Consider the following 26,712-nt stretch of genomic DNA (forward strand, 5'->3'; position numbering starts at 1 on the left):
TTCTCAAATAAGAGAAGAAATAGAAGTCGTTGAGAATATAAGACTAAGCGAAAATAGAATTCCCCATGGAATTTATCAAAAACCTCATACTCCAAGAGTAGAATCACCTACTCAGTCAGATATGGATTTCCAATTATAATGATTGATTACTCCCCTGGCAGTAAGATGAGACAACTCATCAATGATGAGTTTCAACATGAGAGATACTCTCAATTTAGAAATTGGTTTTTTAAAAAATTTTCAAAACCTGAATTAGCCCAATTTAAAGATGAGTATTACACTCAAATGAACCTTGAGCAGGATTTCGTTCCTTTTGTTAAATGGTTTGTTAATTACTTCATAAATAAAAAGCAAGAAGAAATTCTTGTGTTACAAAGACCTTGGGAAAATATTAGAGGAGAAATAATGGAATCTCCTTTTCCCCCAGAACAAACAATAAGTTTGAATCAAAATACTGAAGCTACCCCTTACCTTAGCCTTCAGTTACAAAGAGTTGAACAAAGTCAAGTTACTCTTAAGGAATTAAATTCAGTTATCAGGTCTCAAAATTATACCAATGCTTATCTTGTTTGCTTAGGAGAATAATTTATCTCCATGGAAAAAGATCTCTTATCAATAAAAGACCTTTTAGAAAAGCAAATAGAGCGTCAAGATATCATTATAAACCACCTAAATAAATCAAAAGACCAAATATCCACATCCACTATTTCGGATGCTCCTATAGTGCAACCTCCTGTTTCCATAGAAGGATTTAAAATGGAAACCAATGGAGAAGAATTTGTTCGTATTTTAGAACAAAAATTAAAGGGACTTAATATCACGGTCATGTCCCATGAAGATTATTCTGAAGATAATAATGATAACCATATTGACCAGCTTTCTGATATGTTTGCTAATTTAGATATTAGTAACATTGAAATTAATAATAATAACAGTATAAACCCTGTTTATTCCCCAAGGCCTATAGAAAAGTATTATTACAAGCGTCCCTCACCGCAAGATTTGCTTTTTGAGGAATCAGAACCTTTCCAGAATTCTTATTCAGGAAAAGCCATTTATGAATGGAATGTTGATGGTCTTAATGACAAACAAATTATAGACACCATCCATAGGATGATCATGTACTCTACTGTTTGTAAGCAACACGGAAATTCTGATAGTTCAATTGCGTCCTTTATAACAACAGGATTTGTTGGCCAACTTAGAGGCTGGTGGGACCATTATCTTACTGAATCTCAAAAATTAGAGATTCTTAATCACAAAAAAATCGTAAAAAACGAACCAAGAACTAGTACAAGCACTGTTGTGGCTATGACCACCACAGGAGAAGAAGATGCAGTGTATACACTATGTCTTTCCATCTTACAACATTTTGTAGGAACCAATGTCCCCATTGGAGAAAAGATCCAGACACTTCTCCAAAACCTTAGGTGTCCTTCTCTTACCCACTTTAGATGGTATAAGGATACTTTTCTTTCAAGAGTTTATCAATTAAACAATCCCAATTCTTTGCACTGGAAAGCAAAATTTATTGATGGATTACCCCATTTCTTTTCTGAAAAAATTAGACAATCTTTAAGACAAAAAAATGATGGAATAAATATAAATTATTCTGACCTTACTTATGGTCAAATAATTAGTACTTGTGTTAATGAAGGATTAAATTTATGTAATGACATAAAGCTTAGAAATCAACTTAAAAAGCAAAAGCTTTCTGAGAAACACCAACTTGGTGAATTTTGCGAACAATTTGCTTTTGATCTTGGAAAATCTCCAGATAATAAAAAGAAAAAAGGTAAAATTTTCCGCAATAAACCTTATAGGGATAAGCCAAAAAATTCTTATAAAAATTCTTATAAGAATAAGAAAAGGAGTCACTACAATAAAAGTAGACCTAAAGAAAAATCTTTTGACCCTAAAGGTAAAAGAAAAGCCAAAAGGCTTGACATAACATGTCATAAATGTGGCAAATCTGGCCATTATGCCAACCAATGTTGGACTAAAAAAGCTCTTAATGAAATAGAAGATGAACAATTACGTTCTCAATTAGAGAAAGTATTACTTCTCAATTCTGATTCTGAAGATTACTCTTCAGAAGAAGATATTAATATAATTTATGAATCCTCTTCTGACTGCTCTTCTGAATCTTCTAACAATAATAATTGTCAATGTAATCAATTAGATTACTGGAAATCAATAGTTGATATGAATGGGTTAAACGTTTTAACCTCAGAACAGGATGAAGCTATAAAGGCTATAGAGTCCATTTCTGATACAAATCTTAAAAGAAAAATGCTTGAGGTTCTAATCCAAGAAAACTCTAGAAAAGAATCCCCTGTTACTACAGAAGCACCTTACCAATTAAGTGAGGTTTTATCTAGATTTAGACAATCTAACATCCGTGAAACTCCTGTTTATGGATTTAAATAGAGAAATAAATCTCTTAAAAAATGAGATAGCTCAAATTAAAAAAGAAAACCATGGTTTATCTCAAAGACTTACTTTCTTAGAGTCCAATAATTCAAAAATTGAAGAAATAGCTTCCACTAATAATCCTTCACCTAGTGATAGATTCCTTTCTCTCATTGATAGAGTAACTTCTCAAAAATGGTTTGTTAGAATAACATTAGTTATTAATAGAAATTTCATATTAGAAAATGAAGTTGCCCTTATTGACAGTGGCGCTGATTTAAACTGCCTTCAAGAAGGAATTATTCCCACTAAATATTTTGATAAAACTACCCAATCTCTTACCCAAGCTGGAGGAGATAAACTCACAGTTAATTATAAACTGTCTAATGCTTATATTTGTAACAAAGATATTTGTTTACCCACTCACTTTATTCTTGTAAAAAATTTAACTCATAGAATTATATTAGGAACTCCCTTTCTGCATAAAATTATGCCTTTGATTAATGTTGATCAAAAGGGAATTACTTCCATTATTAATAATAAAAGAATTACTTTTGAATTTATTACTGATCCTCATACTAGGATGATTAATGAAGTTAAAGATATTCTTCTTAAAAAGAAAAACAAATTTGTTTTCTTAAAGAAGAAGTGGATCTATTAAACATCACTTCTCAACTTAAAAAACCTGAAATTCAAAATCAAATTAAATTAATTGATCAACAGTTTAGAGAAGAAATATGCAATGATTTACCTAATGCCTTTTGGGATAGAAAGAAACATGTTATTTCTTTACCTTATCTTGATGACTTTAACGAAAGTCAGATTCCCACTAAGGCTAGGCCTGCTCAAATGAATCATGAGTATTTGGATTTATGCAAAAAGGAGATAGAATCTCTTTTAGAGAGAAAATTAATAAGAAAGTCCAAGTCTCCTTGGAGCTGCACAGCTTTTTATGTCAATAATGCTGCAGAAAAGGAACGTGGGGTTCCTAGACTCGTTATTAATTACAAACCACTTAATAAAGTGTTAAAATGGATTAGATATCCTATTCCTAATAAAAAAGATCTTTTAGATAGATTAAACAATGCTTTAATCTTCTCTAAATTTGATATGAAATCTGGTTATTGGCAAATTCAGATTAATGAATCTGATAAGTATAAAACAGCTTTTACCGTACCTTTTGGACATTATGAATGGAATGTCCTTCCTTTTGGTCTTAAAAATGCCCCTTCTGAATTTCAAAATATTATGAATGATATTTTTAATCCTTACACAGAATTTATAATTGTTTATATTGATGATGTTTTAGTTTTTTCAAAAACTATAGACCAACATATTAAACATTTGAAAATATTCAAAGGATTAATTAAGCATAATGGATTAGTAATATCTGGTCCTAAGATGAAACTCTTTCAAACAAGGGTTAGATTTTTAGGACATGAAATTGACCAAGGAACTATAGTTCCTATACAAAGAAGTATTGAATTTGCTTCAAAATTCCCTAATATTATTACAGATAAGAAACAATTACAAAGGTTTCTTGGTAGCCTAAATTACATAGCAGATTATTATGAAAATCTAGCTAAAGATACGGCAATATTACATGCTAGGCTTAAAAAGAATCCTGGCCCTTGGACTGAAAAACATTCTCAGGCAGTCCAAAGAATTAAAAATAAGGTGAAATGTTTGCCTTGTTTATCTCTTGCTAATCCAAAGTATTTCAAAATTGTTGAAACTGATGCTTCAGACTTAGGCTATGGAGGAATTCTTAAACAGGTTATACCTGAAACATCCAAAGAAGTTTTGGTTAGATTTACTTCTGGAAAATGGAATCCAACACAAGCAAAATATTCAACTATCAAGAAAGAAATGCTTTCTATTATAAAATGCATTTCAAAATTTCAAGATGATCTTCTTAACAAAAAATTTTTATTAAAAATTGATTGTAGCTCAGCTAAATCAATTATTGAAAAGGATGTTAAAAATCTTGTTGCTAAGCAAATTTTTGCTAGTTGGCAATCGCAATTATCTATGTTTGAATTTGATATTCAACACATTAAAGGTGAAAATAATTCACTTGCTGATTATTTAACCCGTGAATTTTTGCAGGGAAAAAATGATGACCCCATATAGGGGTAGAGGCCGCGGTTATGGCCGTGGTGGGAGAGGGAGTAACAAAATGTTACCCCAGCCAGAATCAAACATTCCTCTAATAGGGGATTGGACTACCGTCTACAAAGGTAGAAAAATGCAGCAATTACCTGCATCTTCAGCAAAAAAGGAAGATATTGCTTCCTCTTCCTCTAATAAAACTACATCCTACAAGGAAGTTGCGGTTAATAACCCACCTCAAGAACAAATGGATTATTTCGAAAATCCAGTAACTGAGAAAATCATGTATATTGATGATGAAGATATAAAGATAAATCCAAATGATGGTTGGTCCATCAAAACTAGATACCTCGAATCAAGAGGATATCCAGGTCTTCATGGAAAATCTAGGCCCAACCTAGAAATTCTCCTGACTGTTACCGAATCGGTAACAATTACTCACCATTACCAAAACAATAATCCTGAAAGTTTTATAAACTTCAGTAAATGTCACATTAACAAAATTTTGTTACCAAGAGAATGGGGGCTCAACCCAAATGCTGAAAAAGCAATAAGAATTGCGGAAGGAAAGTATATTTACTTTAATTATTGGGACTATGTCCAGGCTTTCACTCAAGCCTTTTATTACCAAAATCCCAAGAACAAGCATTCTTGGTTTTTCTCTATTAATGAAGAGATGGTTAATAAACCCATACCAAATTGGTTTTATGAATGGTGGGCTAAACTTGGTCCATCTTTGGAAATTCTTCCTACAGAAATTCTTAACTTATATAATCCATGGTGTGATAATAGTCCCCTTATTGTAAATATTTTATCTGATAATTTAATCACTGGACAATGTCCATTATTGTTCTTTATTAAATTTCAGATTCCATGGATATGGAGATGGACAATCACCATATCAAGAAACAAATTCAACATTCCCATTTTAGAAAGAAATTTCTTTTATAAATGGTGGAACAAGATTAGTTCAGAAGATGTCAAAAATAAAATTAAATTAATTGAAGAAGAAATAGCTGGAGACCAGAACAATAAGGTCAAGGAACAAAGCTCCCAACCAATGTCTATGGGAAACTTGAAGAACTTCTTCAAGAGAAAATATCCCAATGAATCAGAAGACGAAATTATGGTCAGAATTTTGGATCATATGAAGAACCAATTCTTCTCTACTTTTCCATCGAAAGCATCAAAAGATGAGGATTCATCTATGAAGACAAGCTCTTCCATGGGATCAATGGATTCCCATAATTTTGAAGGTTTAGCAGGAGAAGGTCAAGCAGATGAGGCTACTGCAGAAGATTTCTGGGATGCCATGATTCAATCTTTGAAAGAAAAAAGAAAAGCAAAGAATTAATTTGTGACCTTGTCTAAATATAATGAAGTAAGAATCAATAGACAAAAGGTGAAGGACAAGAAATAATAGAAGAAGAATCTTTCCAAAAGAAAAAGGACAAGAGAATCTTATCTTGTCTTTAATAATTTCTAAGCATAATTGCATGCATTTTCTATCTTTTGTAAAAGACAAGGGAAAAAGAATCTTATCTTGTCTTTAATAATTTCTAGGCATGCATTAGTTTTGTAGTTTCTTGTTAATTGTTGTGACGATGGGGCCCCAAGTGTACCCGACAATAATTATACAAGTTACCGGCTATTGTAAGTTTTAGTTACCGGCTTAAATAGTAAGCCTTTTCTTCCCTATATAAAGGGATTTAAGTTTCATTTGTAAAAACACCTTCGAAGAAAAAATATAAAGTTTCTCAAAATATTGTCTATACCTCCTTACACAGAATTTATAATTGTTTATATTGATGATGTTTTAGTTTTTTCAAAAACTATAGACCAACATATTAAACATTTGAAAATATTCAAAGGATTAATTAAGCATAATGGATTAGTAATATCTGGTCCTAAGATGAAACTCTTTCAAACAAGGGTTAGATTTTTAGGACATGAAATTGACCAAGGAACTATAGTTCCTATACAAAGAAGTATTGAATTTGCTTCAAAATTCCCTAATATTATTACAGATAAGAAACAATTACAAAGGTTTCTTGGTAGCCTAAATTACATAGCAGATTATTATGAAAATCTAGCTAAAGATACGGCAATATTACATGCTAGGCTTAAAAAGAATCCTGGCCCTTGGACTGAAAAACATTCTCAGGCAGTCCAAAGAATTAAAAATAAGGTGAAATGTTTGCCTTGTTTATCTCTTGCTAATCCAAAGTATTTCAAAATTGTTGAAACTGATGCTTCAGACTTAGGCTATGGAGGAATTCTTAAACAGGTTATACCTGAAACATCCAAAGAAGTTTTGGTTAGATTTACTTCTGGAAAATGGAATCCAACACAAGCAAAATATTCAACTATCAAGAAAGAAATGCTTTCTATTATAAAATGCATTTCAAAATTTCAAGATGATCTTCTTAATAAAAAATTTTTATTAAAAATTGATTGTAGCTCAGCTAAATCAATTATTGAAAAGGATGTTAAAAATCTTGTTGCTAAGCAAATTTTTGCTAGTTGGCAATCGCAATTATCTATGTTTGAATTTGATATTCAACACATTAAAGGTGAAAATAATTCACTTGCTGATTATTTAACCCGTGAATTTTTGCAGGGAAAAAATGATGACCCCATATAGGGGTAGAGGCCGCGGTTATGGCCGTGGTGGGAGAGGGAGTAACAAAATGTTACCCCAGCCAGAATCAAACATTCCTCTAATAGGGGATTGGACTACCGTCTACAAAGGTAGAAAAATGCAGCAATTACCTGCATCTTCAGCAAAAAAGGAAGATATTGCTTCCTCTTCCTCTAATAAAACTACATCCTACAAGGAAGTTGCGGTTAATAACCCACCTCAAGAACAAATGGATTATTTCGAAAATCCAGTAACTGAGAAAATCATGTATATTGATGATGAAGATATAAAGATAAATCCAAATGATGGTTGGTCCATCAAAACTAGATACCTCGAATCAAGAGGATATCCAGGTCTTCATGGAAAATCTAGGCCCAACCTAGAAATTCTCCTGACTGTTACCGAATCGGTAACAATTACTCACCATTACCAAAACAATAATCCTGAAAGTTTTATAAACTTCAGTAAATGTCACATTAACAAAATTTTGTTACCAAGAGAATGGGGTCTCAACCCAAATGCTGAAAAAGCAATAAGAATTGCGGAAGGAAAGTATATTTACTTTAATTATTGGGACTATGTCCAGGCTTTCACTCAAGCCTTTTATTACCAAAATCCCAAGAACAAGCATTCTTGGTTTTTCTCTATTAATGAAGAGATGGTTAATAAACCCATACCAAATTGGTTTTATGAATGGTGGGCTAAACTTGGTCCATCTTTGGAAATTCTTCCTACAGAAATTCTTAACTTATATAATCCATGGTGTGATAATAGTCCCCTTATTGTAAATATTTTATCTGATAATTTAATCACTGGACAATGTCCATTATTGTTCTTTATTAAATTTCAGATTCCATGGATATGGAGATGGACAATCACCATATCAAGAAACAAATTCAACATTCCCATTTTAGAAAGAAATTTCTTTTATAAATGGTGGAACAAGATTAGTTCAGAAGATGTCAAAAATAAAATTAAATTAATTGAAGAAGAAATAGCTGGAGACCAGAACAATAAGGTCAAGGAACAAAGCTCCCAACCAATGTCTATGGGAAACTTGAAGAACTTCTTCAAGAGAAAATATCCCAATGAATCAGAAGACGAAATTATGGTCAGAATTTTGGATCATATGAAGAACCAATTCTTCTCTACTTTTCCATCGAAAGCATCAAAAGATGAGGATTCATCTATGAAGACAAGCTCTTCCATGGGATCAATGGATTCCCATAATTTTGAAGGTTTAGCAGGAGAAGGTCAAGCAGATGAGGCTACTGCAGAAGATTTCTGGGATGCCATGATTCAATCTTTGAAAGAAAAAAGAAAAGCAAAGAATTAATTTGTGACCTTGTCTAAATATAATGAAGTAAGAATCAATAGACAAAAGGTGAAGGACAAGAAATAATAGAAGAAGAATCTTTCCAAAAGAAAAAGGACAAGAGAATCTTATCTTGTCTTTAATAATTTCTAAGCATAATTGCATGCATTTTCTATCTTTTGTAAAAGACAAGGGAAAAAGAATCTTATCTTGTCTTTAATAATTTCTAGGCATGCATTAGTTTTGTAGTTTCTTGTTAATTGTTGTGACGATGGGGCCCCAAGTGTACCCGACAATAATTATACAAGTTACCGGCTATTGTAAGTTTTAGTTACCGGCTTAAATAGTAAGCCTTTTCTTCCCTATATAAAGGGATTTAAGTTTCATTTGTAAAAACACCTTCGAAGAAAAAATATAAAGTTTCTCAAAATATTGTCTATACCTTTTTCTATATAAACATTCCGATCCTGCTTCCGCTTATAAAAACTTTGGTATCAGAGCCTGGACTTGCCAAATATAAGGTATATTTCTTAATTTATCATGAAAATTAGTGGCTAAATTTATGTTGTGAGAGGTTGATTATGCTTAGACAAAACTAGGTGGGTAACTTTTTCTCATAATATATTATTAACTAGCAAACAACTTTTTCAAAGTGTTTTTAAAACTAAAAAGTGTTTTTAGTGTTTTCTTAAACAGTCATCTTTTTTCCGGGGAAGGGAGTTGTTGATGATTTCAAAAAAGAAAATTTTTGCTAAAAACATTTTGACATCTTTGATTTGGGAGAAATCCTTCTATCCCTTCGGGTTGATAGTTAAACAATTTGTTGTTTGCTTAGATGACTTTTAATTGGTTGTTGTTTTAGTTAAAATTATGTTATGAATCCAAGTTACCTATTTAGATTTAACTTTGCGTATCAACCAATCACAACATTCTTAGCCTATTGCCCTATGGATTCTGATGATGATAATCATCAAAATAATTTAATAAAAAATGAAGAATTAATTGAATATCCAAAAAATATGGATAAACTCAACAGATGGGTTATACCCTCAGTTCCTTCAAATCAAATTTATAAATTTGGTAAGATAGATGTTTTTTCTCGTTTTGCTGTTAAAACTTTAGAGCAAACGATTCAAATTTCTAAAGAAACTCAGACAATAAAACTGTTAACTAAAAAAGATTTGAAACCTTTTAAAAATTATAATTTTATCCATATTGGATTGGTTCAAATTGCTTTAAAACCTTTAACATTATTGGGTTTAAATTCTAGCATAATGGCTTATGTTAGAGATGGTAGATGTAAAGATTTCAAACAATCTTTAGCTGCTATGGTTGAGACAAGTCTGTGTCATGGACCAGTTTACTTTGATGTCTCACCTAATTTAAATCTATCTTTATCTGATAAAAATTTATTAGATGCTATGCAATTAACAGTTCATACTAATGGTTATAATTTTAAACCTGGAAGTGAAATCATAGCAATATGCTATAGAATCTACTATAAGGTTCTTACTACGCTTAATCCTAAAGCAAAGCATTTATCATTTCCTGGAACCACTACTTTGGTTCAAACAAATTTATTAACATCCAATGTTGCAACCAATAGGTTAATAAAGTGGGATGAAATAAACTTCCCAGAGACATGGTCTCTCCCCCAGGAAATAGATCCTGAACCTATCCTTAATAGGGATATAGACCAAATTATTCAGACTACGGAAGGAGATTTAGAAATAAATTTTACTTCAAAAAGAATAACTAGAATACCCAGGTCTCTATCTGCTAGGCACTCAGTTAGTGAATTTTACACAGCTCCTAGCCAATTACCTAGACCTTCTACTTCTCAAATAAGAGAAGAAATAGAAGTCGTTGAGAATATAAGACTAAGCGAAAATAGAATTCCCCATGGAATTTATCAAAAACCTCATACTCCAAGAGTAGAATCACCTACTTAGTCAGATATGGATTTCCAATTATAATGATTGATTACTCCCCTGGCAGTAAGATGAGACAACTCATCAATGATGAGTTTCAACATGAGAGATACTCTCAATTTAGAAATTGGTTTTTTAAAAAATTTTCAAAACCTGAATTAGCCCAATTTAAAGATGAGTATTACACTCAAATGAACCTTGAGCAGGATTTCGTTCCTTTTGTTAAATGGTTTGTTAATTACTTCATAAATAAAAAGCAAGAAGAAATTCTTGTGTTACAAAGACCTTGGGAAAATATTAGAGGAGAAATAATGGAATCTCCTTTTCCCCCAGAACAAACAATAAGTTTGAATCAAAATACTGAAGCTACCCCTTACCTTAGCCTTCAGTTACAAAGAGTTGAACAAAGTCTAGTTACTCTTAAGGAATTAAATTCAGTTATCAGGTCTCAAAATTATACCAATGCTTATCTTGTTTGCTTAGGAGAACAATTTATCTCCATGGAAAAAGATCTCTTATCAATAAAAGACCTTTTAGAAAAGCAAATAGAGCGTCAAGATATCATTATAAACCACCTAAATAAATCAAAAGACCAAATATCCACATCCACTATTTCGGATGCTCCTATAGTGCAACCTCCTGTTTCCATAGAAGGATTTAAAATGGAAACCAATGGAGAAGAATTTGTTCGTATTTTAGAACAAAAATTAAAGGGACTTAATATCACTGTCATGTCCCATGAAGATTATTCTGAAGATAATAATGATAACCATATTGACCAGCTTTCTGATATGTTTGCTAATTTAGATATTAGTAACATTGAAATTAATAATAATAACAGTATAAACCCTGTTTATTCCCCAAGGCCTATAGAAAAGTATTATTACAAGCGTCCCTCACCGCAAGATTTGCTTTTTGAGGAATCAGAACCTTTCCAGAATTCTTATTCAGGAAAAGCCATTTATGAATGGAATGTTGATGGTCTTAATGACAAACAAATTATAGACACCATCCATAGGATGATCATGTACTCTACTGTTTGTAAGCAACACGGAAATTCTGATAGTTCAATTGCGTCCTTTATAACAACAGGATTTGTTGGCCAACTTAGAGGCTGGTGGGACCATTATCTTACTGAATCTCAAAAATTAGAGATTCTTAATCACAAAAAAATCGTAAAAAACGAACCAAGAACTAGTACAAGCACTGTTGTGGCTATGACCACCACAGGAGAAGAAGATGCAGTGTATACACTATGTCTTTCCATCTTACAACATTTTGTAGGAACCAATGTCCCCATTGGAGAAAAGATCCAGACACTTCTCCAAAACCTTAGGTGTCCTTCTCTTACCCACTTTAGATGGTATAAGGATACTTTTCTTTCAAGAGTTTATCAATTAAACAATCCCAATTCTTTGCACTGGAAAGCAAAATTTATTGATGGATTACCCCATTTCTTTTCTGAAAAAATTAGACAATCTTTAAGACAAAAAAATGATGGAATAAATATAAATTATTCTGACCTTACTTATGGTCAAATAATTAGTACTTGTGTTAATGAAGGATTAAATTTATGTAATGACATAAAGCTTAGAAATCAACTTAAAAAGCAAAAGCTTTCTGAGAAACACCAACTTGGTGAATTTTGCGAACAATTTGCTTTTGATCTTGGAAAATCTCCAGATAATAAAAAGAAAAAAGGTAAAATTTTCCGCAATAAACCTTATAGGGATAAGCCAAAAAATTCTTATAAAAATTCTTATAAGAATAAGAAAAGGAGTCACTACAATAAAAGTAGACCTAAAGAAAAATCTTTTGACCCTAAAGGTAAAAGAAAAGCCAAAAGGCTTGACATAACATGTCATAAATGTGGCAAATCTGGCCATTATGCCAACCAATGTTGGACTAAAAAAGCTCTTAATGAAATAGAAGATGAACAATTACGTTCTCAATTAGAGAAAGTATTACTTCTCAATTCTGATTCTGAAGATTACTCTTCAGAAGAAGATATTAATATAATTTATGAATCCTCTTCTGACTGCTCTTCTGAATCTTCTAACAATAATAATTGTCAATGTAATCAATTAGATTACTGGAAATCAATAGTTGATATGAATGGGTTAAACGTTTTAACCTCAGAACAGGATGAAGCTATAAAGGCTATAGAGTCCATTTCTGATACAAATCTTAAAAGAAAAATGCTTGAGGTTCTAATCCAAGAAAACTCTAGAAAAGAATCCCCTGTTACTACAGAAGCACCTTACCAATTAAGTGAGGTTTTATCTAGATTTAGACAATCTAACATCCGTGAAACTCCTGTTTCTATTATGGATTTAAATAGAGAAATAAATCTCTTAAAAAATGAGATAGCTCAAATTAAAAAAGAAAACCATGGTTTATCTCAAAGACTTACTTTCTTAGAGTCCAATAATTCAAAAATTGAAGAAATAGCTTCCACTAATAATCCTTCACCTAGTGATAGATTCCTTTCTCTCATTGATAGAGTAACTTCTCAAAAATGGTTTGTTAGAATAACATTAGTTATTAATAGAAATTTCATATTAGAAAATGAAGTTGCCCTTATTGACAGTGGCGCTGATTTAAACTGCCTTCAAGAAGGAATTATTCCCACTAAATATTTTGATAAAACTACCCAATCTCTTACCCAAGCTGGAGGAGATAAACTCACAGTTAATTATAAACTGTCTAATGCTTATATTTGTAACAAAGATATTTGTTTACCCACTCACTTTATTCTTGTAAAAAATTTAACTCATAGAATTATATTAGGAACTCCCTTTCTGCATAAAATTATGCCTTTGATTAATGTTGATCAAAAGGGAATTACTTCCATTATTAATAATAAAAGAATTACTTTTGAATTTATTACTGATCCTCATACTAGGATGATTAATGAAGTTAAAGATATTCTTCTTAAAAAAGAAAAACAAATTTGTTTTCTTAAAGAAGAAGTGGATCTATTAAACATCACTTCTCAACTTAAAAAACCTGAAATTCAAAATCAAATTAAATTAATTGATCAACAGTTTAGAGAAGAAATATGCAATGATTTACCTAATGCCTTTTGGGATAGAAAGAAACATGTTATTTCTTTACCTTATCTTGATGACTTTAACGAAAGTCAGATTCCCACTAAGGCTAGGCCTGCTCAAATGAATCATGAGTATTTGGATTTATGCAAAAAGGAGATAGAATCTCTTTTAGAGAGAAAATTAATAAGAAAGTCCAAGTCTCCTTGGAGCTGCACAGCTTTTTATGTCAATAATGCTGCAGAAAAGGAACGTGGGGTTCCTAGACTCGTTATTAATTACAAACCACTTAATAAAGTGTTAAAATGGATTAGATATCCTATTCCTAATAAAAAAGATCTTTTAGATAGATTAAACAATGCTTTAATCTTCTCTAAATTTGATATGAAATCTGGTTATTGGCAAATTCAGATTAATGAATCTGATAAGTATAAAACAGCTTTTACCGTACCTTTTGGACATTATGAATGGAATGTCCTTCCTTTTGGTCTTAAAAATGCCCCTTCTGAATTTCAAAATATTATGAATGATATTTTTAATCCTTACACAGAATTTATAATTGTTTATATTGATGATGTTTTAGTTTTTTCAAAAACTATAGACCAACATATTAAACATTTGAAAATATTCAAAGGATTAATTAAGCATAATGGATTAGTAATATCTGGTCCTAAGATGAAACTCTTTCAAACAAGGGTTAGATTTTTAGGACATGAAATTGACCAAGGAACTATAGTTCCTATACAAAGAAGTATTGAATTTGCTTCAAAATTCCCTAATATTATTACAGATAAGAAACAATTACAAAGGTTTCTTGGTAGCCTAAATTACATAGCAGATTATTATGAAAATCTAGCTAAAGATACGGCAATATTACATGCTAGGCTTAAAAAGAATCCTGGCCCTTGGACTGAAAAACATTCTCAGGCAGTCCAAAGAATTAAAAATAAGGTGAAATGTTTGCCTTGTTTATCTCTTGCTAATCCAAAGTATTTCAAAATTGTTGAAACTGATGCTTCAGACTTAGGCTATGGAGGAATTCTTAAACAGGTTATACCTGAAACATCCAAAGAAGTTTTGGTTAGATTTACTTCTGGAAAATGGAATCCAACACAAGCAAAATATTCAACTATCAAGAAAGAAATGCTTTCTATTATAAAATGCATTTCAAAATTTCAAGATGATCTTCTTAACAAAAAATTTTTATTAAAAATTGATTGTAGCTCAGCTAAATCAATTATTGAAAAGGATGTTAAAAATCTTGTTGCTAAGCAAATTTTTGCTAGTTGGCAATCGCAATTATCTATGTTTGAATTTGATATTCAACACATTAAAGGTGAAAATAATTCACTTGCTGATTATTTAACCCGTGAATTTTTGCAGGGAAAAAATGATGACCCCATATAGGGGTAGAGGCCGCGGTTATGGCCGTGGTGGGAGAGGGAGTAACAAAATGTTACCCCAGCCAGAATCAAACATTCCTCTAATAGGGGATTGGACTACCGTCTACAAAGGTAGAAAAATGCAGCAATTACCTGCATCTTCAGCAAAAAAGGAAGATATTGCTTCCTCTTCCTCTAATAAAACTACATCCTACAAGGAAGTTGCGGTTAATAACCCACCTCAAGAACAAATGGATTATTTCGAAAATCCAGTAACTGAGAAAATCATGTATATTGATGATGAAGATATAAAGATAAATCCAAATGATGGTTGGTCCATCAAAACTAGATACCTCGAATCAAGAGGATATCCAGGTCTTCATGGAAAATCTAGGCCCAACCTAGAAATTCTCCTGACTGTTACCGAATCGGTAACAATTACTCACCATTACCAAAACAATAATCCTGAAAGTTTTATAAACTTCAGTAAATGTCACATTAACAAAATTTTGTTACCAAGAGAATGGGGGCTCAACCCAAATGCTGAAAAAGCAATAAGAATTGCGGAAGGAAAGTATATTTACTTTAATTATTGGGACTATGTCCAGGCTTTCACTCAAGCCTTTTATTACCAAAATCCCAAGAACAAGCATTCTTGGTTTTTCTCTATTAATGAAGAGATGGTTAATAAACCCATACCAAATTGGTTTTATGAATGGTGGGCTAAACTTGGTCCATCTTTGGAAATTCTTCCTACAGAAATTCTTAACTTATATAATCCATGGTGTGATAATAGTCCCCTTATTGTAAATATTTTATCTGATAATTTAATCACTGGACAATGTCCATTATTGTTCTTTATTAAATTTCAGATTCCATGGATATGGAGATGGACAATCACCATATCAAGAAACAAATTCAACATTCCCATTTTAGAAAGAAATTTCTTTTATAAATGGTGGAACAAGATTAGTTCAGAAGATGTCAAAAATAAAATTAAATTAATTGAAGAAGAAATAGCTGGAGACCAGAACAATAAGGTCAAGGAACAAAGCTCCCAACCAATGTCTATGGGAAACTTGAAGAACTTCTTCAAGAGAAAATATCCCAATGAATCAGAAGACGAAATTATGGTCAGAATTTTGGATCATATGAAGAACCAATTCTTCTCTACTTTTCCATCGAAAGCATCAAAAGATGAGGATTCATCTATGAAGACAAGCTCTTCCATGGGATCAATGGATTCCCATAATTTTGAAGGTTTAGCAGGAGAAGGTCAAGCAGATGAGGCTACTGCAGAAGATTTCTGGGATGCCATGATTCAATCTTTGAAAGAAAAAAGAAAAGCAAAGAATTAATTTGTGACCTTGTCTAAATATAATGAAGTAAGAATCAATAGACAAAAGGTGAAGGACAAGAAATAATAGAAGAAGAATCTTTCCAAAAGAAAAAGGACAAGAGAATCTTATCTTGTCTTTAATAATTTCTAAGCATAATTGCATGCATTTTCTATCTTTTGTAAAAGACAAGGGAAAAAGAATCTTATCTTGTCTTTAATAATTTCTAGGCATGCATTAGTTTTGTAGTTTCTTGTTAATTGTTGTGACGATGGGGCCCCAAGTGTACCCGACAATAATTATACAAGTTACCGGCTATTGTAAGTTTTAGTTACCGGCTTAAATAGTAAGCCTTTTCTTCCCTATATAAAGGGATTTAAGTTTCATTTGTAAAAACACCTTCGAAGAAAAAATATAAAGTTTCTCAAAAGCGGAAGCAGGATCGGAATGTTTATATAGAAAAAGGTATAGACAATATTTTGAGAAACTTTATATTTTTTCTTCGAAGGTGTTTTTACAAATGAAACTTAAATCCCTTTATATAGGGAAGAAAAGGCTTACTATTTAAGCCGGTAACTAAAACTTACAATAGCCGGTAACTTGTATAATTATTGTCGGGTACACTTGGGGCCCCATCGTCACAACAATTAACAAGAAACTACAAAACTAATGCATGCCTAGAAATTATTAAAGACAAGATAAGATTCTTTTTCCCTTGTCTTTTACAAAAGATAGAAAATGCATGCAATTATGCTTAGAAATTATTAAAGACAAGATAAGATTCTCTTGTCCTTTTTCTTTTGGAAAGATTCTTCTTCTATTATTTCTTGTCCTTCACCTTTTGTCTATTGATTCTCACTTCATTATATTTAGACAAGGTCACAAATTAATTCTTTGCTTTTCTTTTTTCTTTCAAAGATTGAATCATGGCATCCCAGAAATCTTCTGCAGTAGCCTCATCTGCTTGACCTTCTCCTGCTAAACCTTCAAAATTATGGGAATCCATTGATCCCATGGAAGAGCTTGTCTTCATAGATGAATCCTCATCTTTTGATGCTTTCGATGGAAAAGTAGAGAAGAATTGGTTCTTCATATGATCCAAAATTCTGACCATAATTTCGTCTTCTGATTCATTGGGATATTTTCTCTTGAAGAAGTTCTTCAAGTTTCCCATAGACATTGGTTGGGAGCTTTGTTCCTTGACCTTATTGTTCTGGTCTCCAGCTATTTCTTCTTCAATTAATTTAATTTTATTTTTGACATCTTCTGAACTAATCTTGTTCCACCATTTATAAAAGAAATTTCTTTCTAAAATGGGAATGTTGAATTTGTTTCTTGATATGGTGATTGTCCATCTCCATATCCATGGAATCTGAAATTTAATAAAGAACAATAATGGACATTGTCCAGTGATTAAATTATCAGATAAAATATTTACAATAAGGGGACTATTATCACACCATGGATTATATAAGTTAAGAATTTCTGTAGGAAGAATTTCCAAAGATGGACCAAGTTTAGCCCACCATTCATAAAACCAATTTGGTATGGGTTTATTAACCATCTCTTCATTAATAGAGAAAAACCAAGAATGCTTGTTCTTGGGATTTTGGTAATAAAAGGCTTGAGTGAAAGCCTGGACATAGTCCCAATAATTAAAGTAAATATACTTTCCTTCCGCAATTCTTATTGCTTTTTCAGCATTTGGGTTGAGCCCCCATTCTCTTGGTAACAAAATTTTGTTAATGTGACATTTACTGAAGTTTATAAAACTTTCAGGATTATTGTTTTGGTAATGGTGAGTAATTGTTACCGATTCGGTAACAGTCAGGAGAATTTCTAGGTTGGGCCTAGATTTTCCATGAAGACCTGGATATCCTCTTGATTCGAGGTATCTAGTTTTGATGGACCAACCATCATTTGGATTTATCTTTATATCTTCATCATCAATATACATGATTTTCTCAGTTACTGGATTTTCGAAATAATCCATTTGTTCTTGAGGTGGGTTATTAACCGCAACTTCCTTGTAGGATGTAGTTTTATTAGAGGAAGAGGAAGCAATATCTTCCTTTTTTGCTGAAGATGCAGGTAATTGCTGCATTTTTCTACCTTTGTAGACGGTAGTCCAATCCCCTATTAGAGGAATGTTTGATTCTGGCTGGGGTAACATTTTGTTACTCCCTCTCCCACCACGGCCATAACCGCGGCCTCTACCCCTATATGGGGTCATCATTTTTTCCCTGCAAAAATTCACGGGTTAAATAATCAGCAAGTGAATTATTTTCACCTTTAATGTGTTGAATATCAAATTCAAACATAGATAATTGCGATTGCCAACTAGCAAAAATTTGCTTAGCAACAAGATTTTTAACATCCTTTTCAATAATTGATTTAGCTGAGCTACAATCAATTTTTAATAAAAATTTTTTGTTAAGAAGATCATCTTGAAATTTTGAAATGCATTTTATAATAGAAAGCATTTCTTTCTTGATAGTTGAATATTTTGCTTGTGTTGGATTCCATTTTCCAGAAGTAAATCTAACCAAAACTTCTTTGGATGTTTCAGGTATAACCTGTTTAAGAATTCCTCCATAGCCTAAGTCTGAAGCATCAGTTTCAACAATTTTGAAATACTTTGGATTAGCAAGAGATAAACAAGGCAAACATTTCACCTTATTTTTAATTCTTTGGACTGCCTGAGAATGTTTTTCAGTCCAAGGGCCAGGATTCTTTTTAAGCCTAGCATGTAATATTGCCGTATCTTTAGCTAGATTTTCATAATAATCTGCTATGTAATTTAGGCTACCAAGAAACCTTTGTAATTGTTTCTTATCTGTAATAATATTAGGGAATTTTGAAGCAAATTCAATACTTCTTTGTATAGGAACTATAGTTCCTTGGTCAATTTCATGTCCTAAAAATCTAACCCTTGTTTGAAAGAGTTTCATCTTAGGACCAGATATTACTAATCCATTATGCTTAATTAATCCTTTGAATATTTTCAAATGTTTAATATGTTGGTCTATAGTTTTTGAAAAAACTAAAACATCATCAATATAAACAATTATAAATTCTGTGTAAGGATTAAAAATATCATTCATAATATTTTGAAATTCAGAAGGGGCATTTTTAAGACCAAAAGGAAGGACATTCCATTCATAATGTCCAAAAGGTACGGTAAAAGCTGTTTTATACTTATCAGATTCATTAATCTGAATTTGCCAATAACCAGATTTCATATCAAATTTAGAGAAGATTAAAGCATTGTTTAATCTATCTAAAAGATCTTTTTTATTAGGAATAGGATATCTAATCCATTTTAACACTTTATTAAGTGGTTTGTAATTAATAACGAGTCTAGGAACCCCACGTTCCTTTTCTGCAGCATTATTGACATAAAAAGCTGTGCAGCTCCAAGGAGACTTGGACTTTCTTATTAATTTTCTCTCTAAAAGAGATTCTATCTCCTTTTTGCATAAATCCAAATACTCATGATTCATTTGAGCAGGCCTAGCCTTAGTGGGAATCTGACTTTCGTTAAAGTCATCAAGATAAGGTAAAGAAATAACATGTTTCTTTCTATCCCAAAAGGCATTAGGTAAATCATTGCATATTTCTTCTCTAAACTGTTGATCAATTAATTTAATTTGATTTTGAATTTCAGGTTTTTTAAGTTGAGAAGTGATGTTTAATAGATCCACTTCTTCTTTAAGAAAACAAATTTGTTTTTCTTTTTTAAGAAGAATATCTTTAACTTCATTAATCATCCTAGTATGAGGATCAGTAATAAATTCAAAAGTAATTCTTTTATTATTAATAATGGAAGTAATTCCCTTTTGATCAACATTAATCAAAGGCATAATTTTATGCAGAAAGGGAGTTCCTAATATAATTCTATGAGTTAAATTTTTTACAAGAATAAAGTGAGTGGGTAAACAAATATCTTTGTTACAAATATAAGCATTAGACAATTTATAATTAACTGTGAGTTTATCTCCTCCAGCTTGGGTAAGAGATTGGGTAGTTTTATCAAAATATTTAGTGGGAATAATTCCTTCTTGAAGGCAGTTTAAATCAGCGCCACTGTCAATAAGGGCAACTTCATTTTCTAATATGAAATTTCTATTAATAACTAATGTTATTCTAACAAACCATTTTTGAGAAGTTACTCTATCAATGAGAGAAAGGAATCTATCACTAGGTGAAGGATTATTAGTGGAAGCTATTTCTTCAATTTTTGAATTATTGGACTCTAAGAAAGTAAGTCTTTGAGATAAACCATGGTTTTCTTTTTTAATTTGAGCTATCTCATTTTTTAAGAGATTTATTTCTCTATTTAAATCCATAATAGAAACAGGAGTTTCACGGATGTTAGATTGTCTAAATCTAGATAAAACCTCACTTAATTGGTAAGGTGCTTCTGTAGTAACAGGGGATTCTTTTCTAGAGTTTTCTTGGATTAGAACCTCAAGCATTTTTCTTTTAAGATTTGTATCAGAAATGGACTCTATAGCCTTTATAGCTTCATCCTGTTCTGAGGTTAAAACGTTTAACCCATTCATATCAACTATTGATTTCCAGTAATCTAATTGATTACATTGACAATTATTATTGTTAGAAGATTCAGAAGAGCAGTCAGAAGAGGATTCATAAATTATATTAATATCTTCTTCTGAAGAGTAATCTTCAGAATCAGAATTGAGAAGTAATACTTTCTCTAATTGAGAACGTAATTGTTCATCTTCTATTTCATTAAGAGCTTTTTTAGTCCAACATTGGTTGGCATAATGGCCAGATTTGCCACATTTATGACATGTTATGTCAAGCCTTTTGGCTTTTCTTTTACCTTTAGGGTCAAAAGATTTTTCTTTAGGTCTACTTTTATTGTAGTGACTCCTTTTCTTATTCTTATAAGAATTTTTATAAGAATTTTTTGGCTTATCCCTATAAGGTTTATTGCGGAAAATTTTACCTTTTTTCTTTTTATTATCTGGAGATTTTCCAAGATCAAAAGCAAATTGTTCGCAAAATTCACCAAGTTGGTGTTTCTCAGAAAGCTTTTGCTTTTTAAGTTGATTTCTAAGCTTTATGTCATTACATAAATTTAATCCTTCATTAACACAAGTACTAATTATTTGACCATAAGTAAGGTCAGAATAATTTATATTTATTCCATCATTTTTTTGTCTTAAAGATTGTCTAATTTTTTCAGAAAAGAAATGGGGTAATCCATCAATAAATTTTGCTTTCCAGTGCAAAGAATTGGGATTGTTTAATTGATAAACTCTTGAAAGAAAAGTATCCTTATACCATCTAAAGTGGGTAAGAGAAGGACACCTAAGGTTTTGGAGAAGTGTCTGGATCTTTTCTCCAATGGGGACATTGGTTCCTACAAAATGTTGTAAGATGGAAAGACATAGTGTATACACTGCATCTTCTTCTCCTGTGGTGGTCATAGCCACAACAGTGCTTGTACTAGTTCTTGGTTCGTTTTTTACGATTTTTTTGTGATTAAGAATCTCTAATTTTTGAGATTCAGTAAGATAATGGTCCCACCAGCCTCTAAGTTGGCCAACAAATCCTGTTGTTATAAAGGACGCAATTGAACTATCAGAATTTCCGTGTTGCTTACAAACAGTAGAGTACATGATCATCCTATGGATGGTGTCTATAATTTGTTTGTCATTAAGACCATCAACATTCCATTCATAAATGGCTTTTCCTGAATAAGAATTCTGGAAAGGTTCTGATTCCTCAAAAAGCAAATCTTGCGGTGAGGGACGCTTGTAATAATACTTTTCTATAGGCCTTGGGGAATAAACAGGGTTTATACTGTTATTATTATTAATTTCAATGTTACTAATATCTAAATTAGCAAACATATCAGAAAGCTGGTCAATATGGTTATCATTATTATCTTCAGAATAATCTTCATGGGACATGACAGTGATATTAAGTCCCTTTAATTTTTGTTCTAAAATACGAACAAATTCTTCTCCATTGGTTTCCATTTTAAATCCTTCTATGGAAACAGGAGGTTGCACTATAGGAGCATCCGAAATAGTGGATGTGGATATTTGGTCTTTTGATTTATTTAGGTGGTTTATAATGATATCTTGACGCTCTATTTGCTTTTCTAAAAGGTCTTTTATTGATAAGAGATCTTTTTCCATGGAGATAAATTGTTCTCCTAAGCAAACAAGATAAGCATTGGTATAATTTTGAGACCTGATAACTGAATTTAATTCCTTAAGAGTAACTTGACTTTGTTCAACTCTTTGTAACTGAAGGCTAAGGTAAGGGGTAGCTTCAGTATTTTGATTCAAACTTATTGTTTGTTCTGGGGGAAAAGGAGATTCCATTATTTCTCCTCTAATATTTTCCCAAGGTCTTTGTAACACAAGAATTTCTTCTTGCTTTTTATTTATGAAGTAATTAACAAACCATTTAACAAAAGGAACGAAATCCTGCTCAAGGTTCATTTGAGTGTAATACTCATCTTTAAATTGGGCTAATTCAGGTTTTGAAAATTTTTTAAAAAACCAATTTCTAAATTGAGAGTATCTCTCATGTTGAAACTCATCATTGATGAGTTGTCTCATCTTACTGCCAGGGGAGTAATCAATCATTATAATTGGAAATCCATATCTGACTGAGTAGGTGATTCTACTCTTGGAGTATGAGGTTTTTGATAAATTCCATGGGGAATTCTATTTTCGCTTAGTCTTATATTCTCAACGACTTCTATTTCTTCTCTTATTTGAGAAGTAGAAGGTCTAGGTAATTGGCTAGGAGCTGTGTAAAATTCACTAACTGAGTGCCTAGCAGATAGAGACCTGGGTATTCTAGTTATTCTTTTTGAAGTAAAATTTATTTCTAAATCTCCTTCCGTAGTCTGAATAATTTGGTCTATATCCCTATTAAGGATAGGTTCAGGATCTATTTCCTGGGGGAGAGACCATGTCTCTGGGAAGTTTATTTCATCCCACTTTATTAACCTATTGGTTGCAACATTGGATGTTAATAAATTTGTTTGAACCAAAGTAGTGGTTCCAGGAAATGATAAATGCTTTGCTTTAGGATTAAGCGTAGTAAGAACCTTATAGTAGATTCTATAGCATATTGCTATGATTTCACTTCCAGGTTTAAAATTATAACCATTAGTATGAACTGTTAATTGCATAGCATCTAATAAATTTTTATCAGATAAAGATAGATTTAAATTAGGTGAGACATCAAAGTAAACTGGTCCATGACACAGACTTGTCTCAACCATAGCAGCTAAAGATTGTTTGAAATCTTTACATCTACCATCTCTAACATAAGCCATTATGCTAGAATTTAAACCCAATAATGTTAAAGGTTTTAAAGCAATTTGAACCAATCCAATATGGATAAAATTATAATTTTTAAAAGGTTTCAAATCTTTTTTAGTTAACAGTTTTATTGTCTGAGTTTCTTTAGAAATTTGAATCGTTTGCTCTAAAGTTTTAACAGCAAAACGAGAAAAAACATCTATCTTACCAAATTTATAAATTTGATTTGAAGGAACTGAGGGTATAACCCATCTGTTGAGTTTATCCATATTTTTTGGATATTCAATTAATTCTTCATTTTTTATTAAATTATTTTGATGATTATCATCATCAGAATCCATAGGGCAATAGGCTAAGAATGTTGTGATTGGTTGATACGCAAAGTTAAATCTAAATAGGTAACTTGGATTCATAACATAATTTTAACTAAAACAACAACCAATTAAAAGTCATCTAAGCAAACAACAAATTGTTTAACTATCAACCCGAAGGGATAGAAGGATTTCTCCCAAATCAAAGATGTCAAAATGTTTTTAGCAAAAATTTTCTTTTTTGAAATCATCAACAACTCCCTTCCCCGGAAAAAAGATGAATGTTTAAGAAAACACTAAAAACACTTTTTAGTTTTAAAAACACTTTGAAAAAGTTGTTTGCTAGTTAATAATATATTATGAGAAAAAGTTACCCACCTAGTTTTGTCTAAGCATAATCAACCTCTCACCAAAGTTTTTATAAGCGGAAGCAGGATCGGAATGTTTATATAGAAAAAGGTATAGACAATATTTTGAGAAACTTTATATTTTTTCTTCGAAGGTGTTTTTACAAATGAAACTTAAATCCCTTTATATAGGGAAGAAAAGGCTTACTATTTAAGCCGGTAACTAAAACTTACAATAGCCGGTAACTTGTATAATTATTGTCGGGTACACTTGGGGCCCCATCGTCACAACAATTAACAAGAAACTACAAAACTAATGCATGCCTAGAAATTATTAAAGACAAGATAAGATTCTTTTTCCCTTGTCTTTTACAAAAGATAGAAAATGCATGCAATTATGCTTAGAAATTATTAAAGACAAGATAAGATTCTCTTGTCCTTTTTCTTTTGGAAAGATTCTTCTTCTATTATTTCTTGTCCTTCACCTTTTGTCTATTGATTCTTACTTCATTATATTTAGACAAGGTCACAAATTAATTCTTTGCTTTTCTTTTTTCTTTCAAAGATTGAATCATGGCATCCCAGAAATCTTCTGCAGTAGCCTCATCTGCTTGACCTTCTCCTGCTAAACCTTCAAAATTATGGGAATCCATTGATCCCATGGAAGAGCTTGTCTTCATAGATGAATCCTCATCTTTTGATGCTTTCGATGGAAAAGTAGAGAAGAATTGGTTCTTCATATGATCCAAAATTCTGACCATAATTTCGTCTTCTGATTCATTGGGATATTTTCTCTTGAAGAAGTTCTTCAAGTTTCCCATAGACATTGGTTGGGAGCTTTGTTCCTTGACCTTATTGTTCTGGTCTCCAGCTATTTCTTCTTCAATTAATTTAATTTTATTTTTGACATCTTCTGAACTAATCTTGTTCCACCATTTATAAAAGAAATTTCTTTCTAAAATGGGAATGTTGAATTTGTTTCTTGATATGGTGATTGTCCATCTCCATATCCATGGAATCTGAAATTTAATAAAGAACAATAATGGACATTGTCCAGTGATTAAATTATCAGATAAAATATTTACAATAAGGGGACTATTATCACACCATGGATTATATAAGTTAAGAATTTCTGTAGGAAGAATTTCCAAAGATGGACCAAGTTTAGCCCACCATTCATAAAACCAATTTGGTATGGGTTTATTAACCATCTCTTCATTAATAGAGAAAAACCAAGAATGCTTGTTCTTGGGATTTTGGTAATAAAAGGCTTGAGTGAAAGCCTGGACATAGTCCCAATAATTAAAGTAAATATACTTTCCTTCCGCAATTCTTATTGCTTTTTCAGCATTTGGGTTGAGCCCCCATTCTCTTGGTAACAAAATTTTGTTAATGTGACATTTACTGAAGTTTATAAAACTTTCAGGATTATTGTTTTGGTAATGGTGAGTAATTGTTACCGATTCGGTAACAGTCAGGAGAATTTCTAGGTTGGGCCTAGATTTTCCATGAAGACCTGGATATCCTCTTGATTCGAGGTATCTAGTTTTGATGGACCAACCATCATTTGGATTTATCTTTATATCTTCATCATCAATATACATGATTTTCTCAGTTACTGGATTTTCGAAATAATCCATTTGTTCTTGAGGTGGGTTATTAACCGCAACTTCCTTGTAGGATGTAGTTTTATTAGAGGAAGAGGAAGCAATATCTTCCTTTTTTGCTGAAGATGCAGGTAATTGCTGCATTTTTCTACCTTTGTAGACGGTAGTCCAATCCCCTATTAGAGGAATGTTTGATTCTGGCTGGGGTAACATTTTGTTACTCCCTCTCCCACCACGGCCATAACCGCGGCCTCTACCCCTATATGGGGTCATCATTTTTTCCCTGCAAAAATTCACGGGTTAAATAATCAGCAAGTGAATTATTTTCACCTTTAATGTGTTGAATATCAAATTCAAACATAGATAATTGCGATTGCCAACTAGCAAAAATTTGCTTAGCAACAAGATTTTTAACATCCTTTTCAATAATTGATTTAGCTGAGCTACAATCAATTTTTAATAAAAATTTTTTGTTAAGAAGATCATCTTGAAATTTTGAAATGCATTTTATAATAGAAAGCATTTCTTTCTTGATAGTTGAATATTTTGCTTGTGTTGGATTCCATTTTCCAGAAGTAAATCTAACCAAAACTTCTTTGGATGTTTCAGGTATAACCTGTTTAAGAATTCCTCCATAGCCTAAGTCTGAAGCATCAGTTTCAACAATTTTGAAATACTTTGGATTAGCAAGAGATAAACAAGGCAAACATTTCACCTTATTTTTAATTCTTTGGACTGCCTGAGAATGTTTTTCAGTCCAAGGGCCAGGATTCTTTTTAAGCCTAGCATGTAATATTGCCGTATCTTTAGCTAGATTTTCATAATAATCTGCTATGTAATTTAGGCTACCAAGAAACCTTTGTAATTGTTTCTTATCTGTAATAATATTAGGGAATTTTGAAGCAAATTCAATACTTCTTTGTATAGGAACTATAGTTCCTTGGTCAA

General features: G+C 31.7%; 2 protein-coding genes and 1 long non-coding RNA gene across 4 annotated transcripts; 2 read left to right on the forward strand and 1 right to left on the reverse strand.

The window, feature by feature from the left end:
- Positions 1 to 15,701, forward strand: LOC127105681 (uncharacterized). The gene is made up of 2 exons (XM_051042881.1): positions 1 to 539; positions 10,857 to 15,701. The coding sequence occupies exons 1-2, from the start codon at positions 139 to 141 to the stop codon at positions 14,866 to 14,868; spliced, it is 4,413 nt and encodes a 1,470-aa protein (XP_050898838.1). The 5' UTR covers positions 1 to 138; the 3' UTR covers positions 14,869 to 15,701.
- LOC127105685 (uncharacterized) lies at positions 897 to 2,999 on the reverse strand. The gene is made up of 2 exons (XR_007795105.1): positions 2,503 to 2,999; positions 897 to 1,555 (listed from the first exon to the last, which is right to left on the reverse strand). It is a non-coding gene; the product is annotated as an uncharacterized LOC127105685 (long non-coding RNA).
- On the forward strand, positions 7,152 to 26,712 carry LOC127105684 (uncharacterized). 2 transcript variants are annotated; one of them, XM_051042885.1, is made up of 2 exons: positions 7,152 to 9,001; positions 26,374 to 26,712. In XM_051042885.1, exon 1 carries the CDS (start codon positions 7,152 to 7,154, stop codon positions 8,499 to 8,501), a length of 1,350 nt encoding a protein of 449 aa, XP_050898842.1. In that variant the 3' UTR covers positions 8,502 to 9,001; positions 26,374 to 26,712. The 2 variants fall into 2 exon arrangements, with proteins under 2 accessions (XP_050898842.1, XP_050898841.1); XM_051042884.1 differs by lacking the exon at positions 26,374 to 26,712 and adding an exon at positions 18,750 to 19,052.

Source organism: Lathyrus oleraceus, chromosome 7, assembly GCF_024323335.1.
Source record: "Lathyrus oleraceus cultivar Zhongwan6 chromosome 7, CAAS_Psat_ZW6_1.0, whole genome shotgun sequence".
Taxonomy (NCBI): Eukaryota; Viridiplantae; Streptophyta; class Magnoliopsida; order Fabales; family Fabaceae; genus Lathyrus; species Lathyrus oleraceus.

Excerpts from the sequence above, each read along its gene's own strand:
- LOC127105681 (XM_051042881.1), top strand. The coding sequence starts at position 139 with ATGATTGATTACTCCCCTGGCAGTAAGATGAGACAACTCATCAATGAT. Across the intron at positions 540-10,856 it reads GAATTAAATTCAGTTATCAG|GTCTCAAAATTATACCAATG; the intron begins GTCTCAAAATTA and ends TTCAGTTATCAG.
- LOC127105684 (XM_051042885.1), top strand. The coding sequence starts at position 7,152 with ATGATGACCCCATATAGGGGTAGAGGCCGCGGTTATGGCCGTGGTGGG.